General features: G+C 56.2%; 1 protein-coding gene across 1 annotated transcript; it reads right to left on the bottom strand.

Moving 5' to 3' along the window:
• Nucleotides 1-217: 217 nt before the first annotated feature.
• Nucleotides 218-3,275, bottom strand: TUBB2B (tubulin beta 2B class IIb). The gene is made up of 4 exons (XM_027524286.1): nt 3,102-3,275; nt 2,246-2,354; nt 1,865-1,975; nt 218-1,528 (listed from the first exon to the last, which is right to left on the bottom strand). The coding sequence occupies exons 1-4, from the start codon at nt 3,156-3,158 to the stop codon at nt 468-470; spliced, it is 1,338 nt and encodes a 445-aa protein (XP_027380087.1). The 5' UTR covers nt 3,159-3,275; the 3' UTR covers nt 218-467.
• Nucleotides 3,276-20,037: the final 16,762 nt, after the last annotated feature.

Raw genomic sequence — 20,037 nt, 5'->3', positions numbered from 1 at the left:
GAAAAAGGGATCTTAAAAGTTGGATTCATTGCCCTTCCTAAATTGCTTGGTTTGATTTTATGCCTGTGGTTGGTTTGATTTTATCCTTCTGAAGCTGAAGAGTAAATTCATCTGAGCATTTACCCATCCCTTCGCTTGCTGAAGGAAGGACTCAGTAGAATGTGTTCTGAAAGTGACATTTAAATTGATAATAAAGAGGAGGAGACAGGAAAGAGGACACCGTTAGGACACAAACGTTTATGTGATTTTAGCCATTACAACAGTAGTTCAGAAAGATCTCAAACGTTACATGGATGTCATCAATATTACAAAAAGAAAAAAAAAGGGACAGGCAACAGTGAAGAGCACCAGAGAGCCCCAGCGCCCGCCGCCAGTGAGCCCAGGCGTGCTTGTCTCCTTCCGCGAGCCCCCCTCCCCGCGTCTCCTCCCGGCCTCCCTACCCGGCCTCCGCTCCGCCTCCAGCCGGCTCAGGCCTCGTCCTCGCCCTCCTCCTCCTCGAACTCGCCCTGCTCGTCGGCCGTGGCGTCCTGGTACTGCTGGTACTCGGACACCAGGTCGTTCATGTTGCTCTCGGCCTCGGTGAACTCCATCTCGTCCATGCCCTCGCCCGTGTACCAGTGCAGGAAGGCCTTGCGCCGGAACATGGCCGTGAACTGCTCCGAGATGCGCTTGAACAGCTCCTGGATGGCCGTGCTGTTGCCGATGAACGTGGCCGACATCTTCAGGCCGCGGGGCGGGATGTCGCACACGGCCGTCTTCACGTTGTTGGGGATCCACTCCACGAAGTAGCTGCTGTTCTTGTTCTGCACGTTGAGCATCTGCTCGTCCACCTCCTTCATGGACATGCGGCCCCGGAAGATGGCGGCCACGGTCAGGTAGCGGCCGTGGCGCGGGTCGCAGGCGGCCATCATGTTCTTGGAGTCGAACATCTGCTGGGTCAGCTCGGGCACCGTCAGCGCCCGGTACTGCTGGCTGCCCCGGCTGGTGAGCGGCGCGAAGCCGGGCATGAAGAAGTGCAGGCGCGGGAAGGGCACCATGTTCACGGCCAGCTTGCGCAGGTCGGCGTTGAGCTGGCCCGGGAAGCGCAGGCAGGTGGTGACCCCGCTCATGGTGGCCGACACCAGGTGGTTGAGGTCCCCGTAGGTGGGGGTGGTCAGTTTCAGGGTGCGGAAGCAGATGTCATACAGCGCTTCATTGTCGATGCAGTAGGTCTCGTCCGTGTTCTCCACCAGCTGGTGCACGGACAGGGTGGCGTTGTAGGGCTCCACCACCGTGTCGGACACCTTGGGCGAGGGCATGACGCTGAAGGTGTTCATGATGCGGTCGGGGTACTCCTCGCGGATCTTACTAATGAGAAGGGTCCCCATCCCAGACCCCGTGCCGCCCCCCAGCGAGTGGGTCAGCTGGAAGCCCTGCAGACAGTCACAGCTCTCGGACTCCTTCCTGACCACGTCCAGGACCGAGTCCACCAGCTCGGCGCCCTCTGTGTAGTGGCCCTTGGCCCAGTTGTTCCCGGCACCACTCTGGCCTGCCAGAGGGAGAGAGTCTTCATAAGTCACTGATGATTGCATTAAATTCTTTTTCACCTTAAACCCTTTAACAGAGCTCAGTGAGTCAGAGTTCAGATATGATTTCAGGTTATTAAAATGACCAAACATTAAAATATTTGGTCATGGACATAATTATAAATAAGGAAGGTTAGGGACCTGGCTATTAGAGGTTGAAAGACCTTTTGTTTTAGGTTATATATTAAGACAAAATGAGCACACAGCTCCATACTTTATCTAAGGTGGTCACACCCCTCCACCCTGAGCTGTCCACCATAAGTTTAGCTCCCAGGCCATCAGCCATGCCAGTCACTCACCAAACACGAAGTTGTCAGGCCTGAAGATCTGGCCGAAGGGTCCAGACCTGACGGAGTCCATGGTGCCCGGCTCCAGGTCCACCAGGATGGCCCGAGGCACATACTTGTTACCTGCGGGGACAGAGCAGGACTCAGACCTGCCCCTGGTACCAGCTTCCTTCCTTGCAGCGCTGCTTGTATCCCCAACAAAGGACACAAGACGGGATTCTAACAAGATTCTCAAAGGAGCACTCACACCCCCACCACCTCCGTTCCCTCCACCCTCCAAAAAAAAAAACCTCAGGGAAAGATAGGAATCCTACATCCGCTAAACCACCCTGCCCTGGGGCTACACTTCTGGGGTCAGTCCCTTGGGGAGGCGCGCGGGGTAAAGGCGATTACCGGTGGCCTCATTGTAGTACACATTGATTCTCTCCAGCTGCAAGTCACTGTCTCCGTGGTAACTGCCAGTGGGGTCGATGCCATGCTCATCACTGATGACTTCCCAAAACTGAGACACAGAAAAACCTGCGTTAGGCCACGCCCCACCGCCGAGAGGCCCGAGACACACAATGAAAAACTCGGTTCCGACAGCCCAGCGTCTCCGCAGCTTTAGGGCAGTCAGACCCGCACAGCGGCAGGGCTTGAATTTTGCAGGGTCACCGAGTAGAAACTGGGCGTTTCCTGGGCGAACAGCTGCTCGAGGCGGGAGGCGGGGGTCTCGGCGGGGAGGGGAGAGACTAGCAACTGGACGGCGGGCGCGTGGGGCGCCCAGCGGCGCGGGGGGGTGGGAAGGGGTCGAGGACCTGAGGGGCTGGAGGGGGGTGGTTAGATTCAAGGCACGTCCGGGGACCACGAGATGCTGGTCCTCCGCCCCTCCCCCCGCCACTCGACTAGAGTTCGAGCGAGTGAAACCGATTCTCCCGGAGTCCGGGCCCCGCCCGCAAAGTGGCGCACAGCCGCGGACACCCCGAGCGCGCTCCGGACCAGCGTGCGAGGTTTAGAGAAGAGAAGGGAGGGGCGGCCGGGGACCTAGGGGCCAGACGAGTCACAGCCTCAAGCTGCGGGGTTCCCCCCACTCCCGCCGAAAGTCGCCGCGGGCGCACGCCCGGCTCCGCAGTACAGAGCCGCGGGAAGGTCTGCACTTGGGGAGACGCAGGCCCGCTCAGGACGACGTTCGCGCCCGGAACCCCGAGGGGCGTCAGGCTGGGCCCCCGTCCCCACCCGACCCTCCCCCAACCCCGGGCGCCGCGCCCACCTTGGCGCCAATCTGGTTGCCGCACTGGCCCGCCTGGATGTGCACGATCTCGCGCATGGTGCCGGCTCGCTTCTTCTGGCCCGGGTCGGCGTCTGGTCGGTCTGTCGGCCCCCCTGCACACCCACTGCGGGGTCACCGGGAACGCGCTCGGGAACCAGCCGGCTGAGAGCGCCGGCCCCGCGGGTTCGGCCTTTTATAAGAGGAGGGTGGGGCGGCCCGCGCAGGCCGCGCCCCCAGCCCGAGCCCCCCAGTCCCCTTCGCGCTAGCGCTCTCCAGGCCCCGCTGACGTAATGCTCCGGGCCCCAGAGACCGTCCAGGGGGCTGGACCACGGGCCCGCGGCCAATCGGCAGAGGCTTGCGGGCCGGGCGCGGCCTGGGGGCTGCGCGGAGCCGGGTTGGGGGCGTGTGCATTGTCTAGGACCTGGGGCGGGGGGGGAGGGTGTGGAAAAGCTGGGCACCGAGAATTGGGGGTGGGTGAAGGAACCCATGGCGGGAGGGTGGAGACGCGAGGGTGACCAGCATGGCAGGCCGGGTGTGGGGGGAGAGCGGGCACCGGGTGTGTGGGGGTGGAAGGCTGGAACAGGTGGAGGGGGCGCCAGGTGCTCCGGAAAGGAGCGCTCTGTACTGGGGCGCCGGCCGGTGGTAGCGGCGGTGGCCTGGGTTTCGCTACCACCGCGGACTGCGGCTCCTCTCCCACCTTCGGCCAGAGCCCCCTGAGCCACCATCCCCGGGGAGACGGCTGCCCCTTTCCCCAATCCAACAGCGGTGCGGCGGCCGCCGAACCTCGGCCCCGGGAGGACGTCCTTGTGACAGCTTGTTGGGGCCGAAGGGCCGTGATCCTACACACTTAAGGCCCAAGGGCCCCAGGGTGCCCTCCGCCCTGCCCCCAGGATACGTGCGTCCCCTCTTTTGTCTCCGCCAAGGGCCGCTCGCTCCCTTTCTCTGTGGCTGCGGCATCCGGGGACCGGGCCACCTCGGGGCCTCCACCGCCCTGCCCGACCCTGTCCAAGAGTCCACAGCTCTCCGGCTGGTACCCAGGACCCCTCCTCCCGCGGCTTTTGTTCCTTGGGAGCCTGTGGGTTGGGTGTGGCTGGCTGGCCGCGCAGGGTGGACGGTCCAGCGATCAGAAGAGGGTGGGGTTCGGAGGCGGGGCTGCGGCAGAACAAAGACCTGGAAAACGTGTGGGCCACCTCCCACGACCGAGCGTTTGACAGTCACCCTGGGTTCCGTTCATCTTTTGTCCACTAAGGGGACGGGTCCCCAGACGCCCCCTGCCCCACCGCTGACATTCTCATCATCCACCAGGCGCCGGAAGCCGAGGCGGCCACGAGGTCCCCAATCTTGGTGCTGCCCATGCGGGCGAGGGGCCCGCCTGGAGACTGCAGCACGGGCGGGCGGGGGCCGCGCGCGACCCTGACGGTCCATGGCGCGAGTGCGCGGACGCGGCCCCGACACGCCTTCAAACCTACAATTTCTAGGGAGTCCAAGAAGGAGCAGATCTCTTTGTTACTTTTCGTGTGTGTGTGTGTGTGTGTGTGTGTGTGTGTGTAAGTGTAAGAGAGAGCGCGCTGGAACCTGGTCCCCGCAATTCCGTGGGCGAAGCTTCCTGTCCCCCACCCCGACCCTTGACGGGTCGTCTGCAAGGTGACGTGACCCCTTTTCATCCTCAGGCCAGAGGGGTCGAATGACCCAGGTTCCCCCTGCGGAGCGCAGCCCGCAGCTGTCGAGTGAGACCCGCCCCCCCGCCCCCCAAGTATCAGCAAGCTGTCATCGCCTCCCTTCCCGCTGCGGGCGGAAGGGGGGCTTTCAGCCCAATTCCAGCGCACAAAGAGAGACAGAGAGAACAAAAGCTAGGTGCCCCCAGACACCCCCAGCTCGGGATGGCGGTCCCCAGACGCGGCTGCCGGAGTCCGGGTGGGGAGGGGCCGGCCGAGGGGCAGAGCGGCAGAAGGTCGCCCACGTGCCCGCTTGCGGGGCTCCAAGGACCGAGTCCTGACCCCGAGTTAGCGCTAGTCCTCTCCTGCAGATGCAAAAGCGTCCAGGGAAAAGGATGCCCCAGGTCACGCCCCAAGTCAGAGTCGGCTCAGGCCCAGCCCTCAGGAAAGGGATCGTGTCCAGGCAGAAAGGGCTGTGGTGGACCCGGGGTGACGGCTCGGGCGGGACCGAACGGCGCGGGAAGGAGGCAAGCGAGGGCCACACCCGCGCAGCCAGAGCAGAAGCGCCGGCTCGGTTCCAGCCGGCCGGGGCAGAGCGCCCCCGCCCGCCGGGATCCGCCCCTGGCCCCGCGGCTGAGCCCGGTCGGCCCCTGTCTCACGGCCAGGTCTCCGCGGAGGGACCGGGGTGGACTCTCGTGTCCAAGAAGATATGGGGAAAACGCCCTTTCCCCGGGCTTTCTCTCAGGAACGGGGCTTAGGACGGGGTGAGGCTGGAACTCGTCCTTCGGAAAGCCCGATACCCTCGGGGACGCAGCATTTCAGGCCCCAGAACCGCTTTCCTCTCCTTCCGTTTGCCGGGCACCGTCTGGCGCCCCCGCCTCCACTGAGCTGCCAGCCTCGTTGGCCGCTCCACGCCCCCTCCTCAATTTGGAAGCATGATACTGCATATCTTAATTTTCACAAGGAGCTGGTTTTGCGTGGCAAGGGTGAGTCTTGAAGCCAGCCCGCCCTCCCCTGAAGTTTTCAGTTTGTCTGCCAACCCTTGTCACCTTTATTGGGGTAGTTGCCAGAGAAGAGGCTGGCGAGGGGCTTTCAAAGCAAAAAAAAAAAAAAAAAAAAAAATTCATCTCAGTTCCCTCTCCCAACATCACAGCATTTCTTTTTGCCTGTTTATTACACACAATTCCTCTCCATCTGGGTCACTGTGTATCAGACGTGAAGGTGTTAGAGCAATATATTTTACCGTCCTTTACATGCTATTAATTTAAATAATGCATTAACATTTCTAAATTGTCCCCTCCCTCGACCGTTGTAGAAATAACACTGTAAAATAAAATCCAACCTTTATTTTAGGCATAACATTCTGTGGCCGAGGCGAGTAAGATACCCCTTAAACTACTAAAATTCTATTTGCTCTCACACTTTTCAGAGTATTTTCAAGGACAAATTCTCAAGTGATTTTGCATTCATCTGTAACAGAGTCATTGTGTTAATTAACTGAAGAAGTCTGATTGGGAGGGGGCATTGCATAGCCGAATGAGTAGTGAATTGTTACAGCATTATTTTCTTAAACCAAGGTGTGTGCTTTTGCATAGACTGAAATTGCAAGGCTTAGAGCTTTCCGGTTTTCCCACTGCCTGCCTGCATTCACTACTTAACACCCAGCTCGCGGCGCGGGTAGCCTGACAGACGACTCTGCAGTCGAGATGCCCGCGGTTTCCTGGGCAACCGACACTTAGCCAATGAATGAAGAGGAATGGAAAGAAAGAGACTGCAAATCCATCATTATTTCCTTTTTCCACTCGTCTCAATGCGCTCCAGCTAGAAATATTGGAAAGCTACCAGCCCTAACATTTATGTAAAGGAGTCAATGGCCACAGAACCGGGACTAGGAAGGGGTCCAGCCATTCACTGTGACTGGGGGTGGGGGGCTCCTGGGACCCGCCAGGACGGGGCTTTCTCGGCTGTCACTGCCCCTGTGAATGGCCCCCTTTCCTCCCCTCATGGGAAGCCACCGCTCCCGCAGGGCTGCCCCAGGCCCTCTAATCAAAGGGCCGGGTGGGAGGCTCGGAGCCTCGTCTTCCGCGGCCGTGGGGCCCTGAGGGAGCAGTCGGCCCAGGTAACAAAGGATGGGACCGAGCCGGACGCTGCTGAGGCCGGGAGTGCGGGTGGGGGAGGGGCGGCGACCTCTCCTTTTGTTCCTCCGTCAAGCCGGCGGTTTCCCACGACCGGCCTCGGAACTGGGGTGAAAGTGGCCTCAGGCCAGCCTGAGAGCGCTGGGCTCTTCGCGCAGAGCGTTGCCTTCTTTGTCCTGCAGGTCGGCAGAGGGAGTCCACGCACTCCGGACCCCGCGCCCTTTTAGGCACGTCCCCTCCCCCACTCCGTCGGAGCCCCTAAGTAAGATTCGCCGGCTGGGGGAGGGCAGGCCAGAGGATGCGGACTCTGTGAATCCTTGGTGAAGCACAGCTCGTGACCGAGCCAGATTGTGCGGAAAAGGCAAGCAGAGGGTAGAAAAGACCCTTGAATGGGAGCCTTCCGGAATACTAAGACCGGCAGGTGCAATCCATGAAGTCACAAAGGTAGAAATAAATATATGAAATGAATGCTACACTCAGGAATGTATGGGGGTGCATTTTAAGCTTCAGGGCGGTCGCTGTAGTAGTGTGATATTAATGTGATTGCGCGGCTGCCCCCTCCCAGTAGAAACCGGTCCTCCAGCCACTGGGCACATGGAGATCCAGGCAGCTCACCACTTCTCTTCTAGATCTGCCCAGACCTTTGCCTGCCACTTAAATAAAATGAAAACCTGTGTATTCAGATAGACAGAGGCGCACAAGTCCACAGAGTGTCTGTGACTGTCTACCCTTTGCCTCTGGCATTTAGATGTCTGGTCACCATGAACCATTAACCTGGTCACTGATGTCTTCACTGCAGAAGCAGGTCACCCTCTGAGCAGGGACTCTTGGCTTGACCTGCCCAGCCTTCTTGTCACTGGCCACTGCACATTCAAGGTCCATTTTCAAGAAAATAATTCCTTAAGAGAACCTCGGGGAGAATTTCACTCTTCCCAAGTAATCTCTACAGAGACAATTTATCAAGACATTTGGTTTCTCACATATACTCAAAAGAACTGAAAGAATTTTGTAGAGATCTTTGCACACTCAGGTCCATAGCGGCATTATTCACAATAGCCCAACGTGGAAGCAACCTGAGTGTCCAGTGATAGACGGATGTATTAACACATCCATCCACATGTGTGGTCCACACACACGCACGGAGTACTATTCAGCCTTTAAAAGGAAGGATGTTTTGACACCAGCTGGAATGCGGACGAACCTTGAGGATACTGTGCTTGGTGAAATAAGCCCGTGGTGAGAAGACAAAAATTGTATGATCTAACATATACAAGGCACCGAGAGTAGTCAAGTTTGCTGAGGCAGAGAGGGTGAGGGGGCTGCCCAGGGCCTAGGGGAGGGGATGGGGAGCGAGTATTTATTGAGGACAGACTTTCAGTTTTGCAAGATGAAAAGAGGCCTGGAGAGGCCTGCGGTGGCGGCTGTACCACAGTGTGAATGTCTTAATGCCAACGAGATGCGATTGTAAAAACGATCGAGAGCGCAGATGTCATGCTTGTGTGCATTTTACCACAATTAAAAATAGTTTATTACTCTCTGTGAAATATGTAGAGGCATTTTTTTGTCTTGATGCTAATATGGTGCCCCAAGTTTCTCAGTGGTGGACAGATGGATGGATAGGTGACAGGCACAGAGACAGTAGACAGATATTTTAAATACGAATGTCAATTTCATCATCTATTGCGCCTTACTCTGCACCAAAGGTCAGAGGCATCTCAGCACTGATTGGCTGATGGCTCTCCTTGTTCTTACGTCTCCACCGATGCCCTGTGGTTCAGTCTCTGGTCCAAATTCTTAACACAGCACTAAGGCCTCTCCAACCCGGGAGGTCTACCTTCCCAGTGTTACCCGCCCCCTTCTGCCGCCACAGTGCGTCCCAGGAGACTTGAACCTGCCCACCCAGCTCCTTTTCAGGATGTGTTCTCCAGTCTCTGAGTGTCCGTCTGCTCCATTGACTGGATAAGCCTCTCCTCTTCTTTACTGGTGACATTTCCATGGTTCTTCCTGCTGCAATGCAACTGCCTGCGACCCTCCCCACCCCCACCCCAGCAGGTCACCTGGAACAATGAGTTGGTGAGGCTCTGCTCCCAGAGGCTTCTTCTCTGGTTAGCGTCGGGCTCACATTTATTACCTAAAAGCAGTGATCGTCCGGCTCGTTCATCGTACACCTCTACCCATTAAAAAAGAGTTGAGGATACACGCCCAGCATGTACTCAGTCGTTTCAGTCGTGTCCGACTCTTTGTGACGCTATGGACTGTAGCCCATCAGGCTCCTCTGTCTGTTGGGATTTCCCAGGCAAGAATACTGAAGTGGGTAGCCATTCCCTTCTCTAGGAAGTCTTCCTGACCCTTTTACGTCTCCTGCGTTGGCAGGCAGATTCTTTACCGCTAGCACCATCTGGGAAGCCCCACAACCCCAACATATTTATTATTTATTTATGCCCAAGGTATTTATCCATAAATTGTATACATTTATTTTTACAAGCCAGTATCTCGAGGTACCATATTATCCTGAGTGACATCAGAAGGTAGTCAACATTTCAAATACACTATTGTCTAACTTCTAATTTTATTTTGGCCAACATCAGACTTGGGCTACTCATGGTTTTCTTACCTGTCAATGGGCTTGACTAAGAGCCTGGTCCCACCACTTCATGGGAAATAGATGGGGAAACAGCGTCAGACTTTATTTTTCTGGGCTCCAAAATCACTGCAGATGGTGACTGCAGCCATGAAATTAAAAGACACTTACTCCTTGGAAGGAAAGTTATGACCAACCTAGATAGCATGTTCAAAAGCAGAGACATTACTTTGCCAACAAAGGTCCGTCTAGTCAAGGCTATGGTTTTTCCTGTGGTCATGTATGGATGTGAGAGTTAGACTGTGAAGAAGGCTGAGCGCCGAAGAATTGATGCTTTTGAACTGTGGTGTTGGAGAAGACTCTTGAGAGTCCCTTGGACTGCAAGGAGATCCAACCAGTCCATCCTAAAGGAGATCAGCCCTGGGATTTCTTTGGAAGGAATGATGCTGAAGCTGAAACTCCAGTACTTTGGCCACCTCATGTGAAGCGTTGACTCATTGGAAAAGACTCTGATGCTGGGAGGGATTGGGGGCAGGAGGAGAAGGGGACGACAGAGGATGAGATGGCTGGATGGCATCACTGACTCGATGGTCGTGAGTCTGAGCGAACTCCGGAGTTGGTGATGGACAGGGAGGCATGGCGTGCTGCGATTCATGGGGTCGCAAAGAATCAGACACGACTGAGCGACTGATCTGATCTGAAGAGCTTATGGAAGGAGTAGAGTCTAAGCTCTGCCATCTCCTTATTTTTCATGTGTTTGCATCGCTAATATCTTCACTTTGCAGTTTCTTTTCTGTAGTGTTTTAAGCCCAGCTGTGAGGATCAGTGGAGCAAAATCTAGATAACGTGGTGGCCAACCCACCAACCCTTCCTCCTCTCCAGGGAATGATTCACAACAGGTAGCCACAACGCACAGCATCCTGTGAGGCCCCAGCATCACTGGGAATATTAACTGTTTAAAACATCAACTATTATATTAATTTCTTAATTTTTATGGTAGGGCTTCCCCTGTGGCCCAGTGGTAAAGAATCCACCTGCAATGCAGGAGCCACAGGAGATGCAGGTTCGATCCTGGGGAAGGGCATGGCAACCCACTCGAGGATTCTTGTCTGGAGAATCCCATGGATGGAGGAGCTATAGGAAGTAAGTATAAATAGGAATTCTCACAGTTTCTTCCCACACTGCAATGGCTGCTTTGCCGGCCCCACCTCCAGACTAGATTTCTGCGTGAGGATGGGGTTCATTCCATTGAGGCCTCTGTTTCCTGCTGGTTTTTGACCCCTTGATGGCAGGAACCATGTCTTATTAGCCTTTATATCTCCCACATTGCTGGAAATTAAGTGCAGGCAAACAATAAATATTCCTCTAGTAAATAAAATATCTCAAATATACAGCAACCAGAGAACCGAGCTATTTCCAACACACGCAGAAGAAGCAGGTCAGAAACAGAAAGAGACCAGGTCATTTATAAAGGTGGAAAAAATCAGTTATCCAGACGTTTATAAGCAACAGTCAATGCTAGAACATGATAGAACAATTCCTATAAAATTTTTGAGGAAAATATGCCTTAATATTTGCATGCCCAGTTACATTTGCTTTTAATTTTAAAGGTAATAGGTATTATAAAAGAACTGAGGAAATGTAGCTTCTGCGAGTCATTTTGGAAAGAAAAAAAGAAAAAGCATCTCAGAGAATGTACAGCTAGATCTTGGAAAGGTTGGCTGTTTGACAGCACGTGACCTAAAGATAAGGGTCCCTCTGAACACAGCCCAGAGACAGACACAGAGTCCTTCAGCTGGTCCTTCGTGAAGGATGCTGGAAATGCTTTTCTAAGACACTGGCCAAGGACCTGAGGCTGCCAGATCGTCATCAAGTTCCCTGAAATTGGAATTATTACCTCCTTACAGGGAATTGGTTGTTTGCCAGTTTATTCTGGAAGCTTCTCTGCTACAAAGAGTAGAAGATTTCAAATGATGGAACAACAGATGCACAGACGTTTAAAAATGTCCCGTGAAAATATAAAATTCTCAACAAACCGTAAGATTTCAGGCAGAAGTCAAAGCAACAAAGGCAATGTTAGAAGTCAGGATGCAAAGTAAGAGTGCGCCTGAGGAGGTGAGGGGGCTTCAAGACACACTGCGGGGGCTTGAAGAGAGGAACCAGACTGCAGTAGAAAATCCGCTTCTTTCTTTGATGACGAAGGATAAATGCCATGGAAAGAAACAGGACAAGCTTCCGGGAAGCCAAAACTCTATGGAAATATCACGTGTTTTATAAGGAATTCTGTAAAAACCCACAGAGGCAGAAAGAAAAATTTTAAAAAGCTGTAATAAAACTAAATTAGTAAACAAAAGATGAGGTCTAAACTCCATCAGGCTTATGAGGAAGAAGACCAGATTTAAGAGGATCGTGGAGGAGTGATGGAGGAATTAGGAACGCTCTGAGCTCCGTGAACTAACAAAACTATGCAGAAACCCTTAGAAAGATGTTTGAGGTGCCTTGCTCACAGACAGAAGGAAATCGAAGGTTTGAATCACTGCATTTGCAGGTGGCGTGGAGGCCAGGCCCTGCAGCAACAGTATTTTAAAGAAAGCGGAGGAAGATGCAGGGTTCACAGACACAGGGCTGCTAAATCCTTTGTTTCCAACGTAAGCTGAGGGCTGAGAGGTCAGTTGGGCGTGACATTTACCCTAAAATTTCTGCTGGGCTTGCAGCACAAAGCGAGACCTGTGATGACCCCTCTCTTGAGATACAGGGTTCTGGAAAAGCAGCTGATCCACAATGCACATAAATAGGAAAAGAAACCCAGAAGCCTCCAGCTGCAGAGGAAGTGAAAGCTCGGGGGCAGAAGAAGGAAGATACCCTGAGTGCAGGATAGCAGCAGAGACGGCTCACAAAACCCCAGGCTGTCCCCTGGGGGCGCGTGACAGCTGGCCCGCTGTGCTCACCAGGGCAGAGGGTGATATATGCCAGGCTGGGACAGAAACCAAGGCAGCCAAACCCGCGGCTTCTCCATGCTGCTCTGCTCACACCACAGGACGCAGTACCCATGGCTCTGGGTTTCTCTTCTTTAGGGAAGAGATAGGCTCCAGTGATCTGTGGACAGGCCAGGGGGATAAATGAGGTTTCTGGGAAGAAATCTGCCTAGGCCGCAGGCTCCAGGAGCTGTCATCAGTAAATACAGAGACCTCATCCTTCCGGCAATGACGAACGTCCCGGGTGACGCTGGTCTGAGAACTCGGTCTTTAGGGAGGACGACCGAGGGTGCCCACAGGGCCTGCTTCGACACTACCTCGCAGAGGGTGGGCTCTGGGCCTCTTCACTCTCTCCCACCCCTCGCTCCCGCTGGGCTCCCCTCCAGGCCTGGGGGACACTGCCTCCTCCTAGCATGCTCACACGTGGTGGGATGCCCTGCAGAGAGCCCCTCTCCAGACTCCTAGGCCCTCTGCACTCTGCTCTGACCTCAGTGACCTCCCTGCTGTCCTCCGACCCCGGAGCGGGGGACTGTTTGCCGCCACCTTTTGCAAGATTCGGGAAGGTCTTCAGGCTCCAGAGCTGAGCCTTGGCGACCCCCGGGACGGCTCTCAGGCCTCCCCCTGACCCGGCTCCTGACAGTGAACGGGCCATTGGTTGGACTCCACTTCTTGTTCTCTTGTACTGACTCTTGTTTACCCAGGCTGAGCCCCAGACAGAGGAGACCCTACAGATGCAGCTGCCCACAGCATTACCTGCTTTATTTTGTTACTGTAATCTGAGTAAATTATTTTAAACATTAATGAAAATATGATGAAAATGACCTACCCTTAAAAAATATTTGTAAAGTTTAAAAAAGTTGTCAAGGTACTTTAAGATGGAAAAGGAAAAAACCTCGCTGTAATTTGAAGTGCAGGACTTCCCTGATGGCTCAGTGGTAAAGAATTTGCCTGCCAAGCAGGAGCCACGGGAGACTCGAGTTCGATCACTGGGTCAGCAAGATCCCCTGGAGGACGGCATGGCAAACCACTCCAGTATCCTTGCCTGGAGAATCCCATGGACAGAGGAGCCTGGCGGGCTACAGTCCATGGGGTCGCAAAGGGTCGGACATGACTGAGCAACTGAACAACGAATCTGAAGTGCAGCGAGGCGGTGTCCACCACCTGCCTCTGCATGGCAGTGATTCCCTTGGTCAGGAATCAGATGGTCCAGAACGGCCGCAGGGGCCTGACCTTTTGTCCTCGTCCCTGTCTTCATCCTGGACACTGAGGGAAATCGGGCGTGTGCCCGAGCGGGGCAGGCCTGCTGTCCTCATGATCAGAAGGACCCAGAGAGAGGGGGTCCTGTCACAGCGGAGGGCGAGGGTGAGGAAACAGAGCTCGCTTCCCAAAGCTTCCCTGGTGCTGGCCTTTCCCCGGGCCCCAGGCCCTCCCCAGGACAGCAGGTGGGCCCCGCGGGGGCCTCCTCGGGGCCCTTGGAAGTGTGATCTTCCAGCCAGCACAGCTCGCATCATCCTTCAGGGTGGTGTGAGAGCCCACCGAGTTCACCCAGCAAACGTCTGCTGTGTCGGGCGCTGTTCTAGGCCCAGAAAGACAAGTAAACGACCGGGCGGGACCCCCGCCTTCCTGGAGCTGAGCGGCAGCCCAGGCGCTCAGGTTAGTGAAGCCCCGTTCCTAGGGTCTTTGATGTTTTTTTCGTCCTCATCTCCTTCCCCTCATTGCTTTTGTTTAGCCCGTTCTTACGCTTCCCCAAACCTTTCTGTTCTCTGCTAAATCGAGCGTGTGGTCAGACAAGTAATTAAGGGCTGCAGAGGCCGGGGTGACGGTGAGTCTGGGCGGCTTGCGGACGAGGTGCCGTCAAGGTGAGTCACGGAGGTGCTCTCGGTCATGGCAAACCCACCCTCTCATCACTTACCTCCCTCCGTCTCTTCCTCTCACTCTCTCTGAATGTTTGCAGAGTACCTGGTGTGGGAAACAAGTGATTGATTCTGGGATTTCACTTAAAAAAAAAGCAAACCCTAACTTAAATACTGGTGTCTTTAGTAATTACAGGATCATCACAGAGGTGACCCCCCCTGCCCCCCGGCCAAAGGCAGAGAGAGGTGAGCCTATTTTCTGCGGTCTCTGTGAGGTCCTCTTTGCTCCAGACCAGCCACCCAGACTGAACTCTCTCTGGGCCCCCATGCGCCCACCTGGGAAGGGCGTCACGTGACCCTGTGCTCAGTGTCCACGAGGTGGGCGCCTCCAGGAGCCCACGCGGTGATGCGAGGGTCTAGGGAGAGGCCTGTTCGGAAAGCGTGTGCAGAGGGGCCGTGGGGCGGGGTGCTGGGGTACTGGGGTGCTGAGGGAGGGTAGTTGGGCCTGTGCGACCTGGAGGATTTTATTTTAGCCGCGAGAAGACAGTGACCGAACTGCACCGGCTGACCGTGGTCTCCGTACCTCTTTAGCAGCGATGCACGTTTCCAGAACCCACAGTACCCCGTGAGGCCGGGAGGTGAGCCCTGTTCTCTCTGCCCCAAGCCCCATCCGGCCGTGAAGATTCGAGATGAAAGAGGAGGAGCTGAAGGTGCTGTGGTTTTCCTGGTGCGTCTGTGCAGGAGGGCGGAGGCCCGCCGGGCGCTGGTCCCGAAGCCTCAGGTCCACCCTGCGGGACCAGTGGCATCTGGGCGGCTCTGGAGCACTCCCCGCCGCCCCAACGAACCCCAGGCTGGGGTTGCAGTGCTCTCACTGCTGTGGTTGGACTGGAAACCGGGCCCTGTGGCAGGGAAGGGCTGGGGTACAGGAGACGAGATGTGCAAGCCGATGAGTCAGGAACACAGACCGGTGGGGACGTCCTCTGAACCCAGAGTGAGGCCTTAAAGACACTTGCAAGGGGAGCCCAGGTCACCCAGACCAAGTGGGTGAGCAGAGAGCGAAGAACACCCCGTCTGAACTCAAACCGCGACCTAAACGGAGAAACGGAAGCGCAAGGACGCCTCCCTGGGTTGCGGCTGAGAGGACACGAGGACGTGCCAGCGGCTCCCCGCCTGCAGCGGGCACCCCAGTGGGCACCCCGGCAGGCAACCGGCATCCACACTGCTAGCTGAGAGCACACCAGGGTTCAGGGTCTGGTGCCAAGTGGGTGGGAAAAACCCAAGTGGCAGAGCTGGGCCCCAGAGTCTGCACTTCTGTGCTGCAACTGGAAGCAAAGTGCAAGGAGCGAGGAGGTCCAAGTGGGCGATGCACTGACTGCTTGCCTGGAATGCTGGCTCCTCACCTCAGCACAGCGCCCAGGGCCTGTGGGCAAGGAGCTCACCACTGAGCTTCAGCCTCTGCGGCCAGGCGGAGGTCCTGCCGCCTCCCCCGTGGGCCTGCTGCAGAGCCTGGCCGGGTGAGTGGCTGGCAGGGGCTGCACAATGCTTCTTCCAGGCCTGGAAGCCATGGCGGGCTTTTAGCCGCAGCTTCTAGAGAAGAGTGTCCAGAAAGGGGCGACTGACCCAGAGGGGCTCTTGGAAATGAAGTTGACCTGGAAGTTTACAGGAGAACTGTGAACCAGGACCTTTGAAAGATCAGTAACAAACAATTCAGGGTTTGTTCTGGGTTCTTGGAGAGTGTTCCCGCCCGGGTCCTTGGACTCTTGTTCTAGAAGTTGATAGGAGGCCAGACAGAAATCCAGGCATATCTCCACTGCGGGCTCGGCAGCGCAAGGGAGCCAAGACCAGCAGCAGGTGCCCTGGGTGTTCCCTGAGGAGGGTGGGCCGGCCCCTTAAATGGGGTGAGCGTGGGGCAGACTGGAGGGTGGCTTAGGTGGTCTGCCCCCCCACCCCCGGGGCGCTGTGCGCAGAGACCATGCACAGGACCCGCCTTTGCTCCGGCGCCTCGGAAGTGCCCTTTTTGCATCTTGCTGTTCATAACCTTCTCGGCTGGGCGTGCCTGCAGCTATTTTTAGTCCCGGCCCTTCAGTATCTTTGTATTTTGTTGCTCGAGGAGACGTCTGTCAGGTACAAGCACTGCTGCGGCCGGTCCCAGGGCCCAGACTGTCTTCAGGGCCTGACACAGTTTGCACAGCAGAGCGCGTGGAGGCTTCTTAGGGTGACGTGTGTGTGTGTTGGTTGCTGACCCATGTCTGACTCTTTGCGACCCCATGGGGTGCTGCCCGCCAGGCTCCTCCATCCATGTGATCTTCCAGGCAAGAATACTGGAGTGGGTTGCCGTTTCCTTCTCCAGGGGATCTTCCCGACCCAGGGATCAAACTCGGGTCTCCTGCATTGCAGGCAGACTCTTTACTGTCTGAGCTACCAGGGAAGCCTTCTTAGGGGTCTGGTTAAATACATCATATGAATGTAGTTGACTTTCCAAGCTAAGGCCACGTTTCTTTTTCTAAAAAAAAAAAAAAAAGGAAAAAATTATGGTAAAACACATACAGTTTCCCTTTTACCCATTCTGAAGTATAAGGCCTGTGGTATCACGTCCATTCACACTGTTTTGTAGCCATCGCACCATCCATCCATAGGACTCCTCATCTTGCAAATCTGAAACTCTGCCCCATTAGACACTAACTCCCGGTTCCTGTCCCCCGTGCCTGGCTTATCCCACTGAGCACAGTGTCCTCGGGTTCCTCATGTTGCAGCCTGTGGCAGAACTTCCTCCATTTTTAAGGCAGAGTCCCCACGCTGAGCAGGGTCCTAGACATTCAGATGAGGGTTTCTTATGGAGCCAGGTTGGCCGGGAGAATCCTGCGGACTGAGTCCTCCCCTTCCGTCTGCGTCAGTGCCTTCTCAGCTCATCTCTCTCCCCGTCTGTGTACCAGCCTCTGAACCTTCTCTGCCCTGTGTCCCCAGGTGTGTTCTCCAGGTGGACCCCAACTGCTCATCACCCCGCACGTTCCCCCACCCGTGCCCAGGCCTCCCATGGTCCATCTGACTCCTCTCATCCTCCTGCACGGCGCTGCGTCTTCCAGGAACTCCTCCTGAGGGCTCCATCTGTGCGCGACGCACCCACCCAACCCACTTTACTTCTAGCCCAGCCCTCACTGTGCTGCACTGTAGTTATTTGCTTTTCCATTCTTTTCGTTAAAAAGAGCTTTGTTTTAATTTTCTTTTGTTCCCCTGGTGCCTGGTACACAGTCGTCACTCAATAATTTGTAGGATAAACATATGCATGGTTAAGTGAAAAACTGCGAACTCACCTTCCATATAAACCAGGAACCATCATTAGGATCAATGGACTTAATTATTGCATTTTATGGACTGGGATAAAGACCTTTTTGGTGGAGATGTGATAAAGTTTGGGGCAAATAGGGAAGGGGCCGGTTCTGTTTAGATCTGGTTCTGTGCAGAGGCAGTGGAAAAGGTGCCGTGGAAGGCCTCCTGCTCTCTGAGTCTATAAATACCTGTATAGACACATAGACTCTTAGGCTATTCAAGGATCGATTCAGAAAGTGCTCAGATCAGAGGGGACGGCTTCACAACTCTCCTGGTGGGCCTTCCTGGGCCCCATGGTGGTCTCCATCTCCCGCCCCGGCGAGTAACCAGGTATCCGGCAGCACGGATGCACCTGCGCCCCGCACAGTGAGCAGGTCCATTCATCCGGCCGCGCTCCGGAAGCTGAGCCTCGGGTGTGGAGGGGTGCGGCCCTCCCTGCGCGCCGGGCTGGGCAGCCGGGGGCGGGGCGCGCGCTCAAGGGCATCTTTGTGCCCCCAGCACTCGGGGCGGGCCTGGAGCACAGATGGCCTCAGTAAATGTTTGCCGAATGAGCCCATGAAAGGGCGTTTTGTCGCTGGATCTTTTCATTTTTCCCTTGGCTTGCTCCCCGCTCTCCTTGAAATAACAGCTGCTTTCATGGGCCGGTCTTTCGTTCTTGGGCCGCTGGACTCGTCTTCAGGGCCGGCAAGAAAACACCAGGAAGGGACACGGCCAGCAGCCACGGTCTGGGCACAGCAGGTCTACGCTCTGGGAGGGGCTCGGGGGCCGAGCCAGGGAAGGGGCTGTGACGTTGTTGCAGACCCCCAGGGCTCTGAGCCGCCGGCCGCCTCCCCTCCCCTCCCTCCCCTCCCCCTCCCCTCCCCTCCCCTCCCCTCCCCTCCCCTCCCCTCCCCTCCCCCTCCCTCCCCTCCGTCCCCGTCCCCCTCCCCCGCCGGGCCTTGCAGACTGAGCTCTGCGTCACGTGACTCTTCCCCGGGAGCCGCACAGTGTGCGGGAGAAGCAGCTTTTGTTCTTCGTCCTCCTTGTCCGCTCCTGGGGGGTCCTCGGCTCCGAGGGCTGCCAGGATTCTCACGAAGCCTGGGGGGCCGCGCCCGGAGCCGGCCGGGCTTCGTCTCCTCCAGCCTCCACCGGCAGCTGTGTCTCCACTTCCTCCCGCATCTCCTCGTGTCAGCCACCCCACGGGCTCCCCAGCGCCTTCAGGGGGCCCCTCTCAACAGCGACACACCCACGACGGCCACATGTCCCCACCCCAAGGGGTCCACCCCATCCGTGAAGTGGGTGTGAGTTTGCTCATCTGAAAAGTGCTGAGTCACAAAACAATCCCATTGAGAGCAACCTAACTGAAAGGTTAAAAACTGGGATGGTGGGAAATTCTGAGGTCTGGGATGAGAGAAGAATAGAAGTCCCCCTGGCTTTGGTGACCCGGGCCAAGTCCCTGCCCACCTTCAGGGCCGTGGCAGGTGTCCAGCCGTGGAAGCCGACAGGGATGCAGTGTTGAACAGGCTCCCTGCCCCAGCCTATGCACTCCCCGAATTCCCGCTCCCTGGCTGGCATTAGCACCCCCTCCCTGGTGATGGGGGAAGAGGCCCCATTGTGTACGTAGAGGCCCAGCCCTGCCCGCAGTGACCAAGGGTCTTCGGGGTCCCTTGTCCCTCCTTGTTCATTTCCTTGTTTGAAAACTCGAGTCATAACAGCCAACTCATGGGATCCTTGTGAGGGTCTCCCCCAAGTGGCCAGGCACCTGCCCCCGTTGTTAATTATTGGCTGGTCCCTGCCTGGGGTGGAGAAGGCAATGGCATCCCACTCCAGTACTCTTGCCTAGAAAATCCCATGGACAGAGGAGCCTGGTAGGCTGTAGTCCATGGGGGCGCCAAGAGTTGGGCTCGACTGGGGGACTCTACTTTCACTTTTCACTTTCATGCATTGAAGGAAATGGCAACCCACTCCAGTGTTCTTGCCTGGAGAATCCCAGGGACAGGGGAAGCCTGGTGGGAGGCTGTCTGTGGGGTAGCACAGAGTCGGACACGACTGAAGCGACTTAGCAGCAGCAGCAGCGGCCCTGCCTGGGGGGTCAGACGCCATCCTCTAGCCCAGAGCTCAGTGAGTCCTAGAAGCTGCAGGGGTCAGCAGGGTGAGGACACCTGGCCATTGCCCTTGTTGGAACGTCCTTTCCTGCTTTGCTCTCTGAATCCTGGGCTTGTGTCCACCCCGCCCTGGGACTGTGGGAGGGCACCCATGTGGCTGCTCCCCTGGCCAGCCAGACTGGGGGAACCTTTTTATTCATCACTCATGGCTCGTCCCAGAGAAGGCAGTGGCACCCCACTCCAGTACTCTTGCCTGGAAAATCCCATGGACGGAGGAGCCTGGTAGGCTGCAGTCCATGGGGTCTCGAAGACTCGGACACGACTGA

This window comes from Bos indicus x Bos taurus, chromosome 23, assembly GCF_003369695.1.
Source record: "Bos indicus x Bos taurus breed Angus x Brahman F1 hybrid chromosome 23, Bos_hybrid_MaternalHap_v2.0, whole genome shotgun sequence".
Taxonomy (NCBI): domain Eukaryota; kingdom Metazoa; phylum Chordata; class Mammalia; order Artiodactyla; family Bovidae; genus Bos; species Bos indicus x Bos taurus.
Note: the sequence above shows the minus strand (reverse complement) of the source record. Positions and strands in the feature narration are given on the sequence as shown.

Excerpts from the sequence above, each read along its gene's own strand:
- TUBB2B (XM_027524286.1), bottom strand. The coding sequence starts at position 3,158 with ATGCGCGAGATCGTGCACATCCAGGCGGGCCAGTGCGGCAACCAGATT. Across the intron at positions 2,355-3,101 it reads GCAACCAGATTGGCGCCAAG|TTTTGGGAAGTCATCAGTGA; the intron begins GTGGGCGCGGCG and ends TCTGTGTCTCAG. Across the intron at positions 1,529-1,864 it reads GCCTGACAACTTCGTGTTTG|GCCAGAGTGGTGCCGGGAAC; the intron begins GTGAGTGACTGG and ends TCCCTCTGGCAG.